The 17,486-nt window shown below is 47.4% G+C and overlaps 1 protein-coding gene across 8 annotated transcripts in view; it reads left to right on the top strand.

Moving 5' to 3' along the window:
• The window catches only part of prdm16 (PR domain containing 16), a 159,491-nt gene that overhangs the window by 66,034 nt on the left and 75,971 nt on the right, over positions 1-17,486 (top strand). For 7 of the 8 annotated variants that reach the window (XM_047039878.1, XM_047039877.1, XM_047039875.1 and 4 more), the window contains exon 3: positions 16,522-16,572. In XM_047039878.1, coding sequence (XP_046895834.1) covers positions 16,522-16,572 — 51 coding nt within the window. The remainder of the gene's footprint in view (positions 1-16,521; positions 16,573-17,486) is intronic. The other variant, XM_047039874.1, reaches the window with a different exon arrangement.

The following is a 17,486-nucleotide window of genomic DNA, read 5'->3' as shown; positions in this document are numbered from 1 at the left end:
GATTGACATACACTCATTGGATTCATGGGAGAATTTGTATCTATTGAAAAACACAGAAACCAAAACCAATGGGTCTTTGGCAGGGGGAGAAGGCGGGGGCTGTTCTGTTGCCACACAAGCCCAGCAACTGTATGTGTTTGTCTCGATAAAAAAAGCAACAGAAGTTTCGGGGGTCGGGTGGAAGGGAGGGACAGACAGTGAGTGAGCGCAGCCCCGGTGAGTTAGCGTGAAGCTGTTAAACCAAGAGCTGCGTCTCTGCAGGGATGACAGACTGGAGGGTGAGAGTGATGGAGGCTTGACCCCCCACCTCTCCCTCCCCCTTCAATCCCCCCCTCTAGATGATAGATGAGCCCCCTCCCATTCATGTCAAGGCTCTTGCCCCCCGGACCCCAAAAGTCACACGGAACATTGTGAGCACTACCGTCTGGATACTGGACCCCCCTGCCCCGCTACCCCCCCCCCCCCCCCCCCCCACTAAAAACACACATACACACACAGTCTCTCTCTCTCTCTCTCTCTCTGTCTATCTCTCTCTCTCTCTCTCTCTGTATATATATAAATATATATGTCGCTCTCTGTCGTCTATCGTGGAAAAAGGCAATCAGTCTTTTCATCTGCACCGGTGGCTCATGAGCCCCCCCTCGATGCTAACCTCCGAACCCCGTCACAGCCACACCAACATCCACAAGCATACACTTCCTCCAGGCAAAAGGTATGGATTTGGGAAGTGAGGGAGAGAGGGAGAAAGAGAGCGGAGAGAGAGAGAGACAGCAGAGAAAAGGGGAGATTGAGGGGAGGATGGTCACAGGGCAGTAAATTACCTTGCCAATCAATCTAGCCCCAGTGGCCTTGATGAAAGCTGTCCAAACTTTTCCCTCACTTTAACTAACCCTCCGTGGTCCATCAGGAGGGCTGGACATTCACTGGACAAACAACAGAAGATTAAAGACTGTTAGGGAGGAGGTGACTGGAGAGAGCGAGGGAGAGAGGGAGAGTAAGAGTGGTAAATGGAGAGAGAGGTTTTACTGGTGGAGGAAATGGGGATACTGGTCGGCAAAGGAACGTTTGTAATGTCACACTTCACCTCTTTCTCCTGGCTACTGGACTCGAGCACACAGACACTATCGCATGCGTGCACTCGTGCACACACACGTACACACACACACACCCACGCACAAAGGCAAGGAGAGAACGGTCTCATGGGTCTTCATGGGTGGCATGCAGCCGTGACATGCTGTGACTTAAACATGTGACACCTTCCAATTACAGAACACACTGGACACCTGCCACACGGCTCTGGCTCTGCTTGCTTACAGTGACCCAGTCACACTCACCCACACACACACACACACACACACACACACACACACACACACATACCCATACACACACAACATTCACACATGCACACATTTTGGAAGTCTTTCTTCTGCAGTGCATGTTGGCTGGCTCTAATGTGTCCAGCTCCGACACCATGCAGGGGAACAGTGGCCGTTGAGAATGTTAATTTGCTAATTTGTTGTTTTTATATAAGCGGAGGGTAGGGAGGGGGAGAGAAGCAGGAGAAAGTCAGAGAGCAGCCAGTCTGGGTGGGTTGGGAGTTGGGGGGAGCGGGGGTTAGCGCTGGGTGACAAGGTCCGGCTCAGTGATGCAGAGGACTCCCGACCAAGTTATTTTTCTCAGAGAAATCGGGCAAAAATACCATGACGGTCGGAGAGCATGAAGCACCCCATGCCCATAGAAGGTATTAAGATGTTTCTGATCCATAGCCACCTCCCCCTCCCCCGCCATTCCCCTGTCTCTCACTCTCCAAGTCTGGGATGGTGGCCAAGTGCCACCAAGGACACTAGGGCTAATAAATCATCCCCGTTTCAACATCTGCCCAGCCCCAAAGGCTGCCTCCCTTCTGAAGATGGGCCCTTGGCTTTATTTCTCACCCAGCGTCCTCCGCCCCCCTCCACCCCCGCTACCGACACCCCCTCCCTGACTAACAAAACGTCCATTGTCCCGTAGTCAAAGTGAAGAAGAGACCCTCTTTTCCCCTCCTGACAAAAGCCGTCTGAAGCCAAGATGGGGGCTGCCAGTGTGGAGGCCCGGGCCTCTGCAGGGTGCCCCCCTGTCTCCACTTCTATTCCCCTCTCTCCCTCTCCTACCTCTCCTTCCCTCTCTCCCTTTCTGCTTTTAATACTCTCCTCCTGCGGGGGTCACTCGCTCCGCTTGCCCGCCCCCCCCCCCCTCCCCCTCCCCCTTTCATACCGCCGCACTCTCAGCCTCACATAAAGACATCAAGTGACAGCGGGGCAGAAAAAAAGCCAGATTTGGTCGAAAGAGATATTAGACATGGCTGTCACAGCCCATTCTAGGCAACTTTTGTTCATGGGTGTAGTCAAAATAGATAAATAAACAGCCATAGGCTGAAAGCTGGGATCAGAAGCTTGTCGCATTATTCATGTTCAAAGTGAAGAAAGCGAGGCAAAACCTGCTGCTGCCAATTAAGGAGAATAAAAAAACTCAGTTCACAGTGTTGAGATGTTGACCGGCTCAAGTAAGAACTAAGCTATTCATTAGCTGTTTCAGTGTTGTTCTAAAGACGCCACGGTCTTTTAGCTACGTGGGTGTCTCCAGAAAATGCTGATGCTGTCTCTTGGCTCATCTGATATCGTATCTTTCCCCACAACAACACACAATGCTTCATGCAGCATGCGCAAAACTCTCTCCCAGTGCCTCAGCCTCACCCTCTACAATAGGAAGACACACATGGAAGTGTGTGCCAGCCCAGGCATTTGTGTAAGTTATTTTGGGATAGACCCTCCATGAGCCAACCCTAACCATCTTCCCACGCAGTCTCTATCTGCTTTGTCCTGCACACATGTTCAGCTGTGCGGTTTCGGTTCTCCAGGTTATGTGTGTACTCTACAGCTCTGATCATCAATTCTAAGAAAACAAGATGTTTTATGACAGTCAGGCAAGGCAACAGTAAGGCAAGGCAATCACTCATTTTCTTCAGGGTGAATGCCACTCCATTTTCGGCTCAATCAAGCCAGAACGCACCTGAGAGATTGCATTGATTTAACATAAACCCCCCCAATACTCAAGGGCTTTGACACACAGCATGGTTCTCTCTCTCTCTCTCTCTCTCTGTCTCTCTCTCACTCTCTCCCTCTCTCTCTTCTTATTTAACCACGCTAGCACCCTCCCTCCCGCCATTTTGGCGTCGGTGGTGTAAATCTGTGACTATGCAAATGCTTTCATTTGCCCAAACCTGCTCAAGCAGGGAATAATGAACAGCATTTACCGACAAGGTCCCCATGATGAATTAGTCAATTAGCGTTGATGCCATTTTTTCTTAATATTTGTTCTGAATTATGTAAATGTAGGCAGTGTAATTAATGTTTTTGGGCTGTTCATTATGCACAGGGATGTATTGGCTGGGATGTGGAGTGTGGACCAATGTTGTTACTCATAGACATCACAGGGGTTCCTTGATTGTGAGAGAACAGGTTCAGTTGAACCCTCAGCAGAGTTTCCGTACGTTCTTAAAGACTAGTAAAGCTTTATTTAAACTCACACTAGACTATCCAAGCAAAAATGTAGTTACAAAACGTTAAACTGAATATCTCCCTACCCCAATTCACTTCCTTAACTTCAGACTGCACTTCTTCAAATCTCTTCGTCCCCCCGGCAAAACATTTAAATTTCCAATTAGCTTTGAAGAAGAACTGCTAATTTGCCACAGCCAGACCAGAGTCCTGACGTCTCAATCTGCAGAGTGTCAGTGCAGTGAAAAGAAGCTTTTCACACACACATACACAGCGCCCCCGAGAGAAAGAGAAAGAGAAGAGAAAGGGGAGGGAGGGAGGGAGGGAGAAGACAGAAGACAGCGAGTGACCAAGAACAAGGAACCAGATAGAATTCAACTTAGACCTGAGACGTACACAGGGAGGAAAATAAATAAAAGGCAAAGAAAAGGGTTGGATGGATAGCATGTGAAAGGCAGAGTGGAAGTCTTCCGAGGAGGGGTCAGAGTGAGGTAGCAGCAGCAGCCAGAGGCCTGCTCCAGATTGACTCGTCCATGGACAACCAGCTCACACAACCCCCACATTGTCCGCTCTGCCAGCGCCCAGCCGCTCTCCTCTCCTCGGGGGGCTCGCCTAGCTGAACACATTATAGATACATGTTAGCCTTGGCAGGACCTTTGTATACAAAATGGGGTGCTCACAGGAAGGAGAGCAGGAACGAGACAGAGAGCGAGGGAGGGAGGGCGGGAGGGAGGGAGGGAGGGCGGGAAAAGGATGAGAAATGAGACGCACATGGAAGCGATCGAATGTGCAGAACATGGAAAGGAGGAGCTGGAATGTGACTCATGCCACCCTCCCTGAAAAAGTCCCTTTAAAAGTCAAAAACAGAATAGACGAATGAAGACTATTCCAAACTCTAGAAGAAGGAAATCTTCTCTCTTCAACATACCAGAATGATTAGACATCATTTTGTGAGGAGAGAAGCATTTTGGCTTTTATTGGCTTATTCCAAAGGTGGTTTTGGCTGTGTGTAAGTGTCAGTATCAGCTCGCTGTGTTCTCCATCTTTTCATTGTGTTGTTAGGCCCCCTCCCTTGGAAACCCTGTGTCCGTTCCCCATCACCCTGAAATGGACACTCATGTGGGATGGCCTGCCCAGATTGCTCCCTGGGCTGTGATAAAGTGAGATTCCTGTCTGGGTCCAAAACCCAAACAATATTAGTGGCGCTCTTCTATGTCCCCTGTGGCCCTCTCCCACCACCCACACACACCCACACACACACACACACACACACACACACACCCACACACACACACACACATTATCCCTAGCCCATTCGTTGTGTGTGTCATTCACTGCCCTACTGCTATTAACCAGAAGCAAGCTGGCTGACACTCTTCAAGTTGTTTTCGCCCTGCCCCCAGTGCCTCACTCACTTACCGCCCATCAGCAGAGGTGCTTCTTATCTGGTCAGGACGGCCCTGTGATAACACTGTTAACAGCCCCAATGTGTGAGGCAGGAGACACTGAGAGACGCCTCTGTCATGCCAAGCGAGCGGGGTCGAGACAGCTCACAACCCTGCACTTCCCATAGGCTGCCTCTCTCCCTCTATCTCTGTCCCTCGTTCTACCTCTGTCTCCCCTTCTCTCTTTGCCTCCAGCCTTCTCAGCACATGCCCTGAACACAAACCTCCTCTTTGCTCACTTTCGCGCCCTCCTTCTGGCTCTCTCTCTGTCTCTCTCTCTGTCTCTCTCTCTGTCTCTCCCTCTCTCTCCCTCTCTCTCGATGCCGATGTCCAATGTTAACATGGGAGAGAAGCAGAAGAAGAAAAAAACACCAGAGGAGAAAGACCTCTGCAGACTGAGCAGGCCTTCTCTCTCCCAGAGCCTTGGGGAAACACTCTTGTTATTATAGAAATCACACTGCTAAAGATTAATGTCAGGCTGGAGGAGTGTGTCATCGTTCCTTAACGACGGGGCCGAGGCATAAAGCTAGCACTGTGTTCTCTCTCTCACGGCCAGGACGGATGAGTTCCCTCTCACCACGCTCGGCTCTCCGTCCAACTTCTCCGAGCATCATCCATTACAGCTCCGCAGACACCACCGAAAACATGTGAGACAGCGACTTCAAAAATGCACGTCCCCCCCGTCCCCCCCCCCCGTCTAGCCGTGTAAGCCTGGGTGTAGAGTATATTGAAGTCTTGCAGATACAAAAACAACAAAACAGGTCAGAGGCCTCCGCAAACATTTTCGATGCTGATTGCTCTACTTACATGACTAATGGAAAGTTCCAATGGAATCATGACCATTTGACTCCCCCATAAAGTGATCCATCATCACTCTAAATAATCACGAGACAGATAGTTATAAACCAGGGTTCAGAGACTAAGTAACTGCATCCTGGCTATCTACACCAGGAGGAGACCAGAACACACCTTGATGAGGGCCCTCCATATCAAAACACATCTGCTTGGATGTTAGCGGCAGCAAAGAAATATTAACAAGGAGATGTTTAATGATGTGAATGATAGCCGGAGATGATCCCATATTGCCGCAGAGAATGTCAGCTAGGAGAACTCGGTAGACTAGCAATCCAAAATTGTTTTAATATCCGTCTGAAAGTTTCTAGTCCTGATAAGGACTTGTTGATAAGCCGGGAACATCAATCTCCGCTGGAGATAGTGTCTCCTTCTTGTTACAGGGCTGTAAAAAGGCCTCTTTATCTCAGCTGCAAATAAAGCCAATTGTGATGAGCCCGAAGGTCAGTCGTCTGTGCCTGGCAGAGCCCACCTGGACAGAAGAGGTCATGCACTGTCTTATTGCAAGTCAGTTGGGGTGTCCATTGCACTTGTCCATTGCCCCCGGAGAACAGTAGACCTGGTATGACAGCAAGAGATCGTTTTTCAACAATTACATCACCAGCAATCTCCAGTAGCTCATGAAGGTTTGACTTGAAACAATGTGGCGGCTGATTTAATGACACATCGACTCATCATCCCGGAAAAGGTCAAGGCCTTTTTGTAAGGGAGTATGACTGTTCCACTATCTCTTCTCTTAAATATGTTTCTCAAGAAAGCACCAAGGCCAGCCATAAAGGGTGGGGTGGGGGGTCCTCCCTGGATGGAGCTATCTGTCGTGTCGAACGATGGCACTTCGAACCGACGTCGCCTGCAGGTTCATCCTCCCACTGACCTCCTGACACTGAGTAAACAGGACACGGGTGAATCATGGGAATGCAATGTCCCTGGACACAGCCCCCTAATCAATTTCATTAGCCGCATCAATCATCACATCCTGACGTTTATTGTGGAGGTGATGGGTTGATCTGGTGGACTTGGAGACAGCCCGCGAGTGATAAATGCTGCTATCTCTGGAGAGCAAGGAGAAATAGTGTGAAAGGAGAGAAGGAGGGGAGAGGAAGAGAAAACATGGACGTGGGGGATGACAAAGCTGGCGTTGTTATCGTACAGCGCCGGATGTCAGAGATCACACAACTCCATACGTCATATGGAGGGAATCAATGAGCACACACCATGCAGCCGATTCGTCTTCACAATGGGCTTCAATTTGTCTTAAGCATTAGATTGATCATATCAAATGCTCAGTAACTACTGTTTAAATCTCTGTGAGTGTCAAAGCAGCATTTATGGCTTCTCTGGCTTCTTGCAATGCCTGAAATCGAGTAATGAGTGAGCATTTTGTTGAGAAATAGAGCCATTTCATCGGAAAAATTTTTTTTAACTTATTGTTTTGCAATTCATCTCAAGACTTTCGAGAATCCCCATTGCTGAAGGTGTTGGCATTGGTTTGAACTTTACACATCTTTGGTGCAAGGGAGTGTGGTCCATCATCTAGTTGAACATGTATGACTGTAAGTGAATGTCCCTCTATGTAGACCAGCTGATGGTTATTACAATAAATGTAATAGTAAATAGAGCTCAACTTAGAATAGCAACAGCTACTGTACCCTTCCATTTCCCTTAGAACATACAGTGCTTCTTGGTTGCAATTCATTCTTGGTTCATTTAATGCATAACGTGACATTTGCATATTTTTCTGGAGAACTTTGGCCCACCCTGCCCTTTGTTCCTCATCAGCCACCGTAGTAGAGTGAACCGCTTGCACTGCTATCAGCAGACGCTATCTCTTGGCAGTAGCGGATGACTTCAATCCTGGAGTTTTTACTGTTTGGAGACTTCAATAATCTGATTTCCCTCTCATCAGATCAGTGTATAAACATACTTCAGCTACAGTCCATTTACCAGACACAAACACTTTTAAGCTTTTATCTTATAATCAGCACAAATTGCTATTGTGCCATTATCATTGCTGCAATTTTTATCGTGTGCACACTTTTACTGCTTCAATTATCATCAGCAGGCATTTAAATGTATTTGCATTGAACATATAATGACCTTAAATTGAGGAATTTTATAAAATATTGTAATGGAATGAAACAGTAACAGTGAACAGACGCAAACTGAGATTTCGTAAAGTACATTTCCAAGTAGCAGTTAATTGGACTGGAAAATACTTTGTGGATTGGCGGTATCCAGTACACCTACAGTATGTGTCACACATACACACACACACACACACACACACACACACACACAGACAAACAGGGTGCCTGCCTTCCTGTTGTTGATGGTCTGGCTCATGTCCTGTGAGTGGTAACAAGGCCATCTCTCTCTCTCCCTCTGTCATGGGTCTGACAGCTGCAGGACTCTCTCTGTCATCATGATGGAGAGGAACAAACGTGACGGAAGACACTCACACGGGCATACACACACAAACACACACACACACTCAATGGATCTAAGAACATTGTACCCTAACCCCAGACAGACAGGGTTAGGGTTAGATTTAGGGACATATTCTGTTCTCATATTATTACTGAATGATCTACAGAATGATCCCTACGATAACTACACTATGGAGAAGGTGAGAGAAAGCAACAAACAGAGAGACTGAAAGACGGACTAGAGACAGCGAGAGAAAGACAGTCAAAGCATGCGTTCTTGGAACAAAAGCTTTTCTATATGAAACAGGCGCTGTTTGTTCAGGGTCTTTGCACACGCGACGCCATTTACTTCTGTCTAACTGATGAGACAACTTTGTAGTTCCGTTACGCTCCTTCTTCCCCCAGTAAACATTAGCCAGGGTTCAGAACAAAAGGACTATTGAGAGAGTGCGGGGGGTGGTGGATTTCTATACTAAATGTTTGGGCAGAAAGGAACACCAATGGCCATATCATTTTTTTTTCATGTTCCTCCTGGCCTTAGAGAGTATGGGGATGAGAAAGACCAGTAATAATCCGACGATTTCTTTACAAAGTTGGAGGATATATGTGTATATCTGCAAATACCTTCTTCCCTAACCCTCTTGAAACTCCTAACATGACACAAGCCGACACACGCGCGCACACACACATAGTCCACCCTACCTTCCCATCACACGTCTGCGTGTATGAGCAGGAAATCCATGGTCAAGGTATTTATTTATCTGGGTGTCGAGGGGGGGGGGAGAAATCTCATCAGTGAGTCACTCTGCATTTCTCTGGACTGGAAGGCATGGTCTTGGTCCTGACCTCGGCATAAACCCTGGACCCTGAAGAAAGCCCTCACTTGTGCTGGGTCGACCCACACATACATGCACTTAGCCTCCAACTCACAGGAGACCTTTCAATTTCATGTTTGGGCTTGGTCCCACACTGCTTACTAGCCTCTCTCTGTGTCGATATGTGGAAAAGCCACAGGACTGATCTTAAAACACACACACATATAGACACAGTTTTTCCGTAAAGTGTTGAAATCTCTAAACATAGAATCTACTTTGAATATCCCTCACCTTCAGCCTCCGTCCGCCCTGCTAGCATGACAGACATGTCCGACCCGTGTGAGTGGAGGATATGAGCAAAGAGGAAGAAATGAAAGACCAAATCCCTCAGTTTAGGCCGAAATATGTAAACTCTAAATATGCAAACTGTAAATATTTGGCCAGGGTCTGATAAACGATACCCAATTTACTCGGCGGTCGTCCGTCATCACGTGACAATATCTCTTTGGCTTGCTTCCAGAAAAACTGTCTGATGATAGATAGCATCTCTTAAGTATGTTTCTGTGTTCCTCTCTGCATCCTGAAGTATTCCTGGTTTCAATTAAGAGATTTGTGTACATTTTGTATGAGGGGGCTTACAAAATGGCTCAATGTCCAGAAACACTCATTCAACTCACAGTGGAAATAAAGTTATAGAAAGCCAATATGAGAATGAAGGATGTTCAAATATAAACACCTCTAGACCCGTCCCTCATACACAGACCCATTTCTCATCTCTAACAAATAGTTGCTACTTGAACTGCATCCACATACTGACCCCTTTAACCAATCTCTACATCCTAGGTCACCACTAAATCTCACTCCCTCATTCCCCCTCCGTGTTTTAAGGGGCAATATGTGTCACAGGAAGAATATGTGATCGTTAGAAATGAGGCTGCATTCAGCAATGGGCAGCAACCCTTATCAAGTAAAGATGGAAGATGTGATATATCACCATGTGAAAGGGCCACAGGCTGGCGATGGTGTGTAGGCAATCCTCTTAGGCCACAAGGTAGCCAAATTTATTAGACCGCGGCCGTGAGGCTGTCAGTGCATCTGTTGAGAGATGATCTATTGGCCCAACCTTATTCACTTATGATTATAACTGATCATCCTCCCAAATGGCTTATCAATAAAGTGGAGGCTGGACAGATAATTTATCTGTATCGCTCTGTCGATATGAAGTTCAGAGTCAACGACTTAAAAGGATAGGGCCTTGGAACGTAAGTGATGTATGGTGCTGCAGGACCTCTATGAAAATATGACCCTTTTAATCCATCCCTTTCTCGCTCTCTTGTTCTCTTTCTCTCCGTCACTCCCTCATCCTCGCTGTTTCCCTCGTTCCCGCACTCTTGCTGTCTCTTGGTTGATTTCAACACAAATACAAAATGATGATGACAATGACAAGTTCCCCTCTTCAAAGTCAGAGTTCAGTTTACCTGTTAATATTTTACTTACTAGCATTAACATAAGTGTTTGCTATCATACTGTATGTCGAGGCATGTGTCTGTTCGGTCCCTTAATAGTCTTTGTGAATCATGAATCACATTGAAACTATGAAAAAACCTGTCCAGGTTCATTGGAAAGCTCCAGTGATATTTCACCAGGATGTCTGACCCCGGCACAATCCATAAAAGGACTCTCATGATGAACAGGGTCACCGCTCGTACAGTAAATACTGCCGTTTGTGTTTGAGAAATGGCCGTGACGGAGGCGCACAATAGGCTTTAGTGTTTACCATCCACATCCACCTTTGTGTGCGGGAGTCTATCTCTCCCAGGTTGGTGTTCAGTCTGGGCCACACCCTAACCCTCGGCCCATCTCAGTGGCGGTTGGGTAACCTGTTAGCTTTAGCTCTGTGTGATAAGTGGCAAACCAATCGGATCTGCACTCTCTCGCCTTTGTGTATGAGAACAAGAAGAACTGAGCATTCCTTTACCATCACTCCACCCCCCAGCCCCCCACCGCTCCACCCCCTAACCCTCCAGCCCCAGCCCCCAGCTCTCCAGCCCCAGCCCCTGCCCCTGCCCCTACCCTCCAGCCCCTACCCTCCAGCCCCATCCCTCCAGCCCCAGCCCTCCAGCCCCAGCCCTCCAGCCCCAGCCCTCCAGCCCCAGCCCCAGCCCTCCAGCCCCAGCCCTCCAGCCCCAGCCCTCCAGCCCCAGCCCCGGCACAGCACAGCACACAGTATGCTTTTCTCACATTCAACTTGACAGCTCCCTTGTAAGACGTTGATAAGAGTATAATGCAGAATCAAACAATGCTAAGCTGGGAGCGATTTATGTTTGTAATGGCTTGCCCTATCAATGGCAGTGGACGGGAGTCACTATCAGCACTCCCTTGATGTTTGCCTTGGCAAATCGCTTGCAAGTCCTCCGCTTATTAAAGTCATCATAAATATGTTATATCTGATGGCCGCCTTGCTTCCTGGTATTTAGCATGGATGATTTCCATCCCCTCACTCCAGCACGACCCTCCACCCTAAACCAAACCTACCTCCCCATTCCATCCCAGCCCTGCACCCGAAACCAATCCTGTCCTCCCATTCCACACCGGCCCTCCACCCCATCCGGCCCTCCACCCCATCCGGCCCTCCACCCCATCCGGCCCTCCACCCCATCCGGCCCTCCACCCCATCCGGCCCTCCACCCTGGCCAAACCCTAACCCCCACACCCCACCATTCTCCTTTCACTGTTCCTCAAGCAGACTCCTTGTCCTGTGTGTTTTGTGCAGTGACATGTAATATGTTGCAAATGGAAGGATAAATATCTAATGATAGTACATCTATCCTGAATATCTTTGGGAAGTCCTGAAACAGTTACTTGTCCACACTGTTAGAACAACCAGCTTGGAACTATACCTCCACTCAAGTCTACTCAGATAGTGCCCTAACTCAAATAAGGTCAGTTTGGATGAATACCCAACTTCTGTGTTTGGTTATTAAAACAACTTTAGGAATCTAAAGCACATAAGGAAAGACCTCACAAGTTATCTCTTTTTTGTGTGTTCCATTCTTTGTGCAGCTAGAGGAGCTTGCGTTCTGTAGTTGGTTTGTAACTGCCTAGATTTGCTGGTTTTAGGGAGTTATCCAATACAAATTTTGATCATGTTTGACATGATGGTTTGCTCCCATCTTTAGAGGCAGAGCACGGAGAATCAGTTAGAGAACATCTAGCACTCTCATGTGCAAAACACACACACACTCTATCTCCGTCTCTTTCACACAGACACTCTCAGACGTGTGTGCAACAGTGAAAGGCTGCTTCTACTAATCTACACGTCAAATAATGACCAGGCACAGACACAATTAAATGCTGTCCAGCTGCTCAAAACCTAGAGAGAAGGTTTTCAATAACTACATAGCAAAACGTTCAATTTGTGGTTTTCTTGGTGTGGCTCTTGAAGCCAATGGGATGTCATTCAGCCCGGTTCAGAAAGCCTTGAGGTTTGTTTGCTGGTGTTTCTTTTTGGAAACTTGTGGCTTCTGACATCCATAACCATCCATCGGCCATGTTGCTATATTGCCTCATATTATCCAGACTTGAGGAGAATTGTTTTTGGCAACGCGTGCTAACATTTTCCTACTGTAAGATCCTCCAAGTAGGATTTTGCGCTGCTCTTCTCATACCCCCCGGTGCTCTGCTAAGATATTCAACTCTTCCAGTATTCCACTGGTTCTAATGCTAATTGCAATCAGTGTACCTCACTTTAGAGTATAGATTAGCTCTGTCTAAGTTTGTCTGCAGTCGTAAAATGCAAACCATCACCACATATGCTTGTTAGGCTTGCACAGGATGCCTGAGAAAGGAGGAGGGGGCCAAGTGCCAGCTCTGGAAATTACCCACACTCGATTTTGCACGGCCGTGTCCTTCTGGCAGTGACAGGGTCTGTAAAAACACGAGCTGGTCCACTCGCTGAGTGTCTTTCCCCCTCCCTTGTTTTCTTTTGTCTATTTGGTCATCACCACGTGTCAATACAAATGGTACTAAAGTGCTGGTGAAAAAGCCCTGACTCAGTCCAATAACAAAAGCCGTGCTGTAAATGTTAATAATAGGGGACTTTTTCCACCCCCATGTGAAAACACACTCTCAGACATACAGACACACACACTCCTAATGAGGTTCTAGACAGTTCTACTTGGAAAGATTCTGCAGGTGGCTGCACTTTCATCAAGCACTAGATGGATTTGTTTATGTTTGAGGTCACATGGGCCAGAGAGAGGTGTTTTGCGCCCAGACACACACACACACACACACACACATACATACACACTACTTAACTGCCACAGTTTCAGTGTTTTCAACTTTGTTTTAGACATGTTGACAAGTTAGCATAAGCCAGTGTAGATACTGGACAATTGGACAATTTGGCGTCTTTCTCTGTCAAGGAAAATCCATTCGCTCAGTACAGTATAAACTAGTCTCTGTTTTGACTTTTCCCACCAACATGGAGAAAAAGGGACTTTGACATGACAGTTACATGAGCAATAAATCATAAGTTCCTAGTTGGGGCCAACCACTTTTTCCATTTCTAATTAATAGGTTATTTATTTGTTTGACTAGGTCTTGTGTTAGGTCTACAATTTCTAACTGTGCGCATATGTGTATATGAGTGTGGCAGTGGGTGTGTGTGGGAATGTGTGTATGTATGAGTCTGCGTGTGTTCTAGCCAGCTCAGTCTGTGACACATGGGGTCCTGTTTAGGGTCAGGTAAATGAGTCCTGAGCAGGCCTGACAGAGCTGCTCCATCTGGACCTGTAGCATCACCAGACCCCTGCTCTCACATCCTGGATTCATAAAGTCAGTCTAAAGGCTATGTATTATTAAAACCTTAAAGAATTAGAACAAGTGGTAAAAAAGTTAATGTAGTGTGTGTGTGTGTGTGTGTGTGGGGGGGGGGCTGCAACTGTGTTATGCTTCAATGCATACTTTACTTACCAGACGGGGAGTGAAAGAATGCCTATCCCTTCCCAGCTCCCCAGCCGAACTGAAAGACATTAAAACGTCAGTTTAACCGCTCATGTCTGTTTGCATGTCTCCTACAGTTTTTGGTTACTCTCGCACAATTTGATGCGTACACATATTTGTGTTTGGCATGTGAAAGGGGAAGCCTGAACCCAGCCCACGCTTAACGCCTGGGAGCATTTTGCCAACTCAATGAAGCTGTTGGGTTTGTAAACTGTTACAGCTGGGCTCCTTACATTACTGGAGGACAAGGATCTCCCTCTCTTTCTATCGCCCTTTTACCTCCCTTTCCCTCTCCTCTCTTTTTCTTTCTCTCTTTTTCTTTCTCTCTCTCTCTCTCTCTCTCTCTCTCTCTCTCTCTCTCTCTCTCTCTCTCTTTCATTTTTCTGCTCTCCTCTTTCTACTCTCTCCATTTCTCTCTCTATTTCTATCTGTTTTTCAGTTTCTATCTTTCTCTTTTGCTATGTATCTCTCTCTTTCTCTCCTTTTTTCTGTCTCCTCCCCTCTCTCGCTCCATCATCTGAGTCCATCAGTCTAAGGTTTGTTGTCAGAACACAATGTGAACAGGATGGTCCGGAATGTGAAGGATTGCTTCTCTTATCAGCACTGCTGCCACACACATGCATGGAAGCAGACACACACACACAAACATGGAGACACACAAACACACACACACACACACACATGCAGACACACACACATAAACATGGAGACACACAAACATATACACACACACACACACATGCAGACACACACACACACACAAACACGCAAACACACACACATATACACACACATGGAGACATAAAGTACAAACATACCAACAGACTCACCAACAGTGCTCTCTCTCGCTTTACCACAAACTAATGAATGCTTTTTACTGTTGAATTGCCTAGTTTAATTCCCTTGAGCTGAATAATAAAGGTGAATAATACCATGTATTTACTGTGTTTATACAAAGGTCTTACAGATTCTGGAACGAACAGAAGAGTAAAGTCAAAACTAAAGATTCACGGGTTCTTGGTTTTGATCACAGCCCAATGTTTGTAATTTAGCTGAGAATTCAATAATATAAGTCAAAGTAGAATAGGTGTACTTGTGTCAGGATCTATGTTGTATGAGCTTCCAACTGGAGAGCACAAGAGATCTATTAACAGCTTACAGTAGGGAACAGTAGCTCAGAATGGACAGGTGTCCCCTTAACCAGCCTTTACACTTGGATTGACAGTGCTCCGTATGCCTTCAGATTGTGCTTCTTCCTGTTGGCCTGCAGGGGGGATGTAGACCTACTCCCTCACTGGCCCCTCCTAAGCAGGTCTGTTCGGATGGGCCCATAAAAGGAGTCTCTGTATGCCAAAATGGAAATCAAACCTCTACAGTTTCCACATGAGATTCTAACTGAGATAACTGCTCTGGGTTCAGGCATATCCTCCCCTCTGCAAATCACCCAGGAGGAGGCTGGAGGAGAAATGCAAACTTTAATACGTCAAGTTCAATAAAAGGGGTGCGGAGTCTGTCTCCATACCCAACAGCACAGCCTCTGTTTGGTGAGATGGGGAGGATAGGAGCAGAGGAAGGGGGCCCAGGCCATACGTTATGTGAGAGTATGTCTGTGTGCGCGTGTTTGAGTGTGTGTCTGTGTGTGCGTGTGGGAGGGGGGTTGATTCTAGACATTATAATCCCACCTAAATTCAGGAGGCTATGCGTCAGTCCACGCTCTAAACTTAGACTACGGACCACTTCCCTTCCTTGATCCATGCCCCTGCATGAATGGGCTCCAGTGAAAGAGGAGGGAGTCGTGCATGGGTTACCATTGTCACTGAACCCCCCCCAGAAAACGACCCCCACCTCTTCATCATCCTCTCACTTCCTCTGCTCGGGTCTTCAGACAGTGGGGGCTTTCTCCCCCCTTTGACCACTCAGGGTAAATATTGCTTGAAGACTTAATTTCATCTCCTTTCCTCACTCATACACTCACACACACAGACACACAGACACACGCTCACATACACACACAAACTGCGAGTCGAAGCCAACTGTCTTAGTTAAATTTCCTGCAAGGCCGAAGCAGAGAGTTCATGTCAGATCTATGAATCTGCTGCATGGTGCATTCATACATCAGGACAGAAGGACAGAGGACTTGGAGGGAGTTGAGATAGGAGTGTGGGGGGGGGGGGGGGGGGGGGGTTGAGATGGGTGGAGGGGAGAAGAGGGGGGGGGGTTTGGAGGGCGGTGTCGAGGGAAAGCTTCCGTTCCCCACAATCATATGGGCGGCCAGAAGGACTCTGGTTACCAGACACGTTTCGCGTGTGTTGCCGAGCCATAGCAGTCCCCATTGGTGATCGGGCTACAGATCATTTGGAGCTGTCAGTCAGTGTTGAGTTCAATCATGTTTAGTACCGTGTGCACTGTTGGTCATCCTGGTTTGTTTCCTCCCCAGCAGATGGTGAGTGACCATGAGGCAACCTCCCCTGATAGCTGCATCAAAAAGGTAAGACCCACATGACATCACGGCTCCTGTGTTCACACACACACACACAGGCACACACACAGGCACACACACAGGCACACACACTCACACACAGGCACACCCCCACCACTGAAGAAGACAGTGCCCATCACTGGGAGCCTCCTCTCCCACTGCTGTCCACAGATCCGTCCCATTGAACACTCACTGACTCCTTTATGAGGTGATACATTTATTGAGGGGGTGGGCAGTTTGCTTTTACGGCCAGTGTCGGGAGGTCATGGCGGAGAGGCAGAGAGAGTTCAAGTATAAACTTAATGGTCCATGAAAGAACAATGGTTGGGGAGGAGACACCTGTTCAAGGAATCAATAAAAACACGATGTATGGTTAGGCCCTCTGTGAGGGGAGGAGAGGACGCGGGGCAGGGGATGTAAATCAGCTTATGAGCATAGGATAGCCGTGTGCTATGTGGAGGATTATTATCTGTTGAGGCTCCGAGAACTGCCATGTGTCACTGGTGACCTTTGACTCTTACCCAGTGACCCCTTCAGACTGAATGGGAGGCTGGGGGCTCTTGCCAAAGATGGCCTCCTCTACCGTCCTTCAGCTTCAAGTCTGGATGGATGACGAGGAGAGGAATCTATATTTGGACAGACCCCCCTCCTTTAGCCTCGCTCCTTCCTCATTCTCTTAGGAAAGATACTGTTTGACTAGATTTGCATTTGAAGTCAAAACCCTAGCCAGTTCCAGTTTTTTTCCCCCAAACATACAGACATACAATCCACTGTGCAAGTACTAGTCTCTGGTTTAGGGTCATTTAGAATTCAACATCCGTAAATACGTTTATTTAAGAGCGACCGCGAGTGTTTTCCTTCACTTTTGTGCTCAGCCCTGAATATCTGCAATGTGGAAAAAAACACCCAGGTTTAACCCTACC

The sequence above is a fragment of the Hypomesus transpacificus genome, chromosome 18 (assembly GCF_021917145.1).
Source record: "Hypomesus transpacificus isolate Combined female chromosome 18, fHypTra1, whole genome shotgun sequence".
Taxonomy (NCBI): Eukaryota; Metazoa; Chordata; class Actinopteri; order Osmeriformes; family Osmeridae; genus Hypomesus; species Hypomesus transpacificus.
The sequence above is the reverse complement of the archived record's forward strand: the minus strand, read 5'-3'. Positions and strand labels throughout refer to the sequence as shown.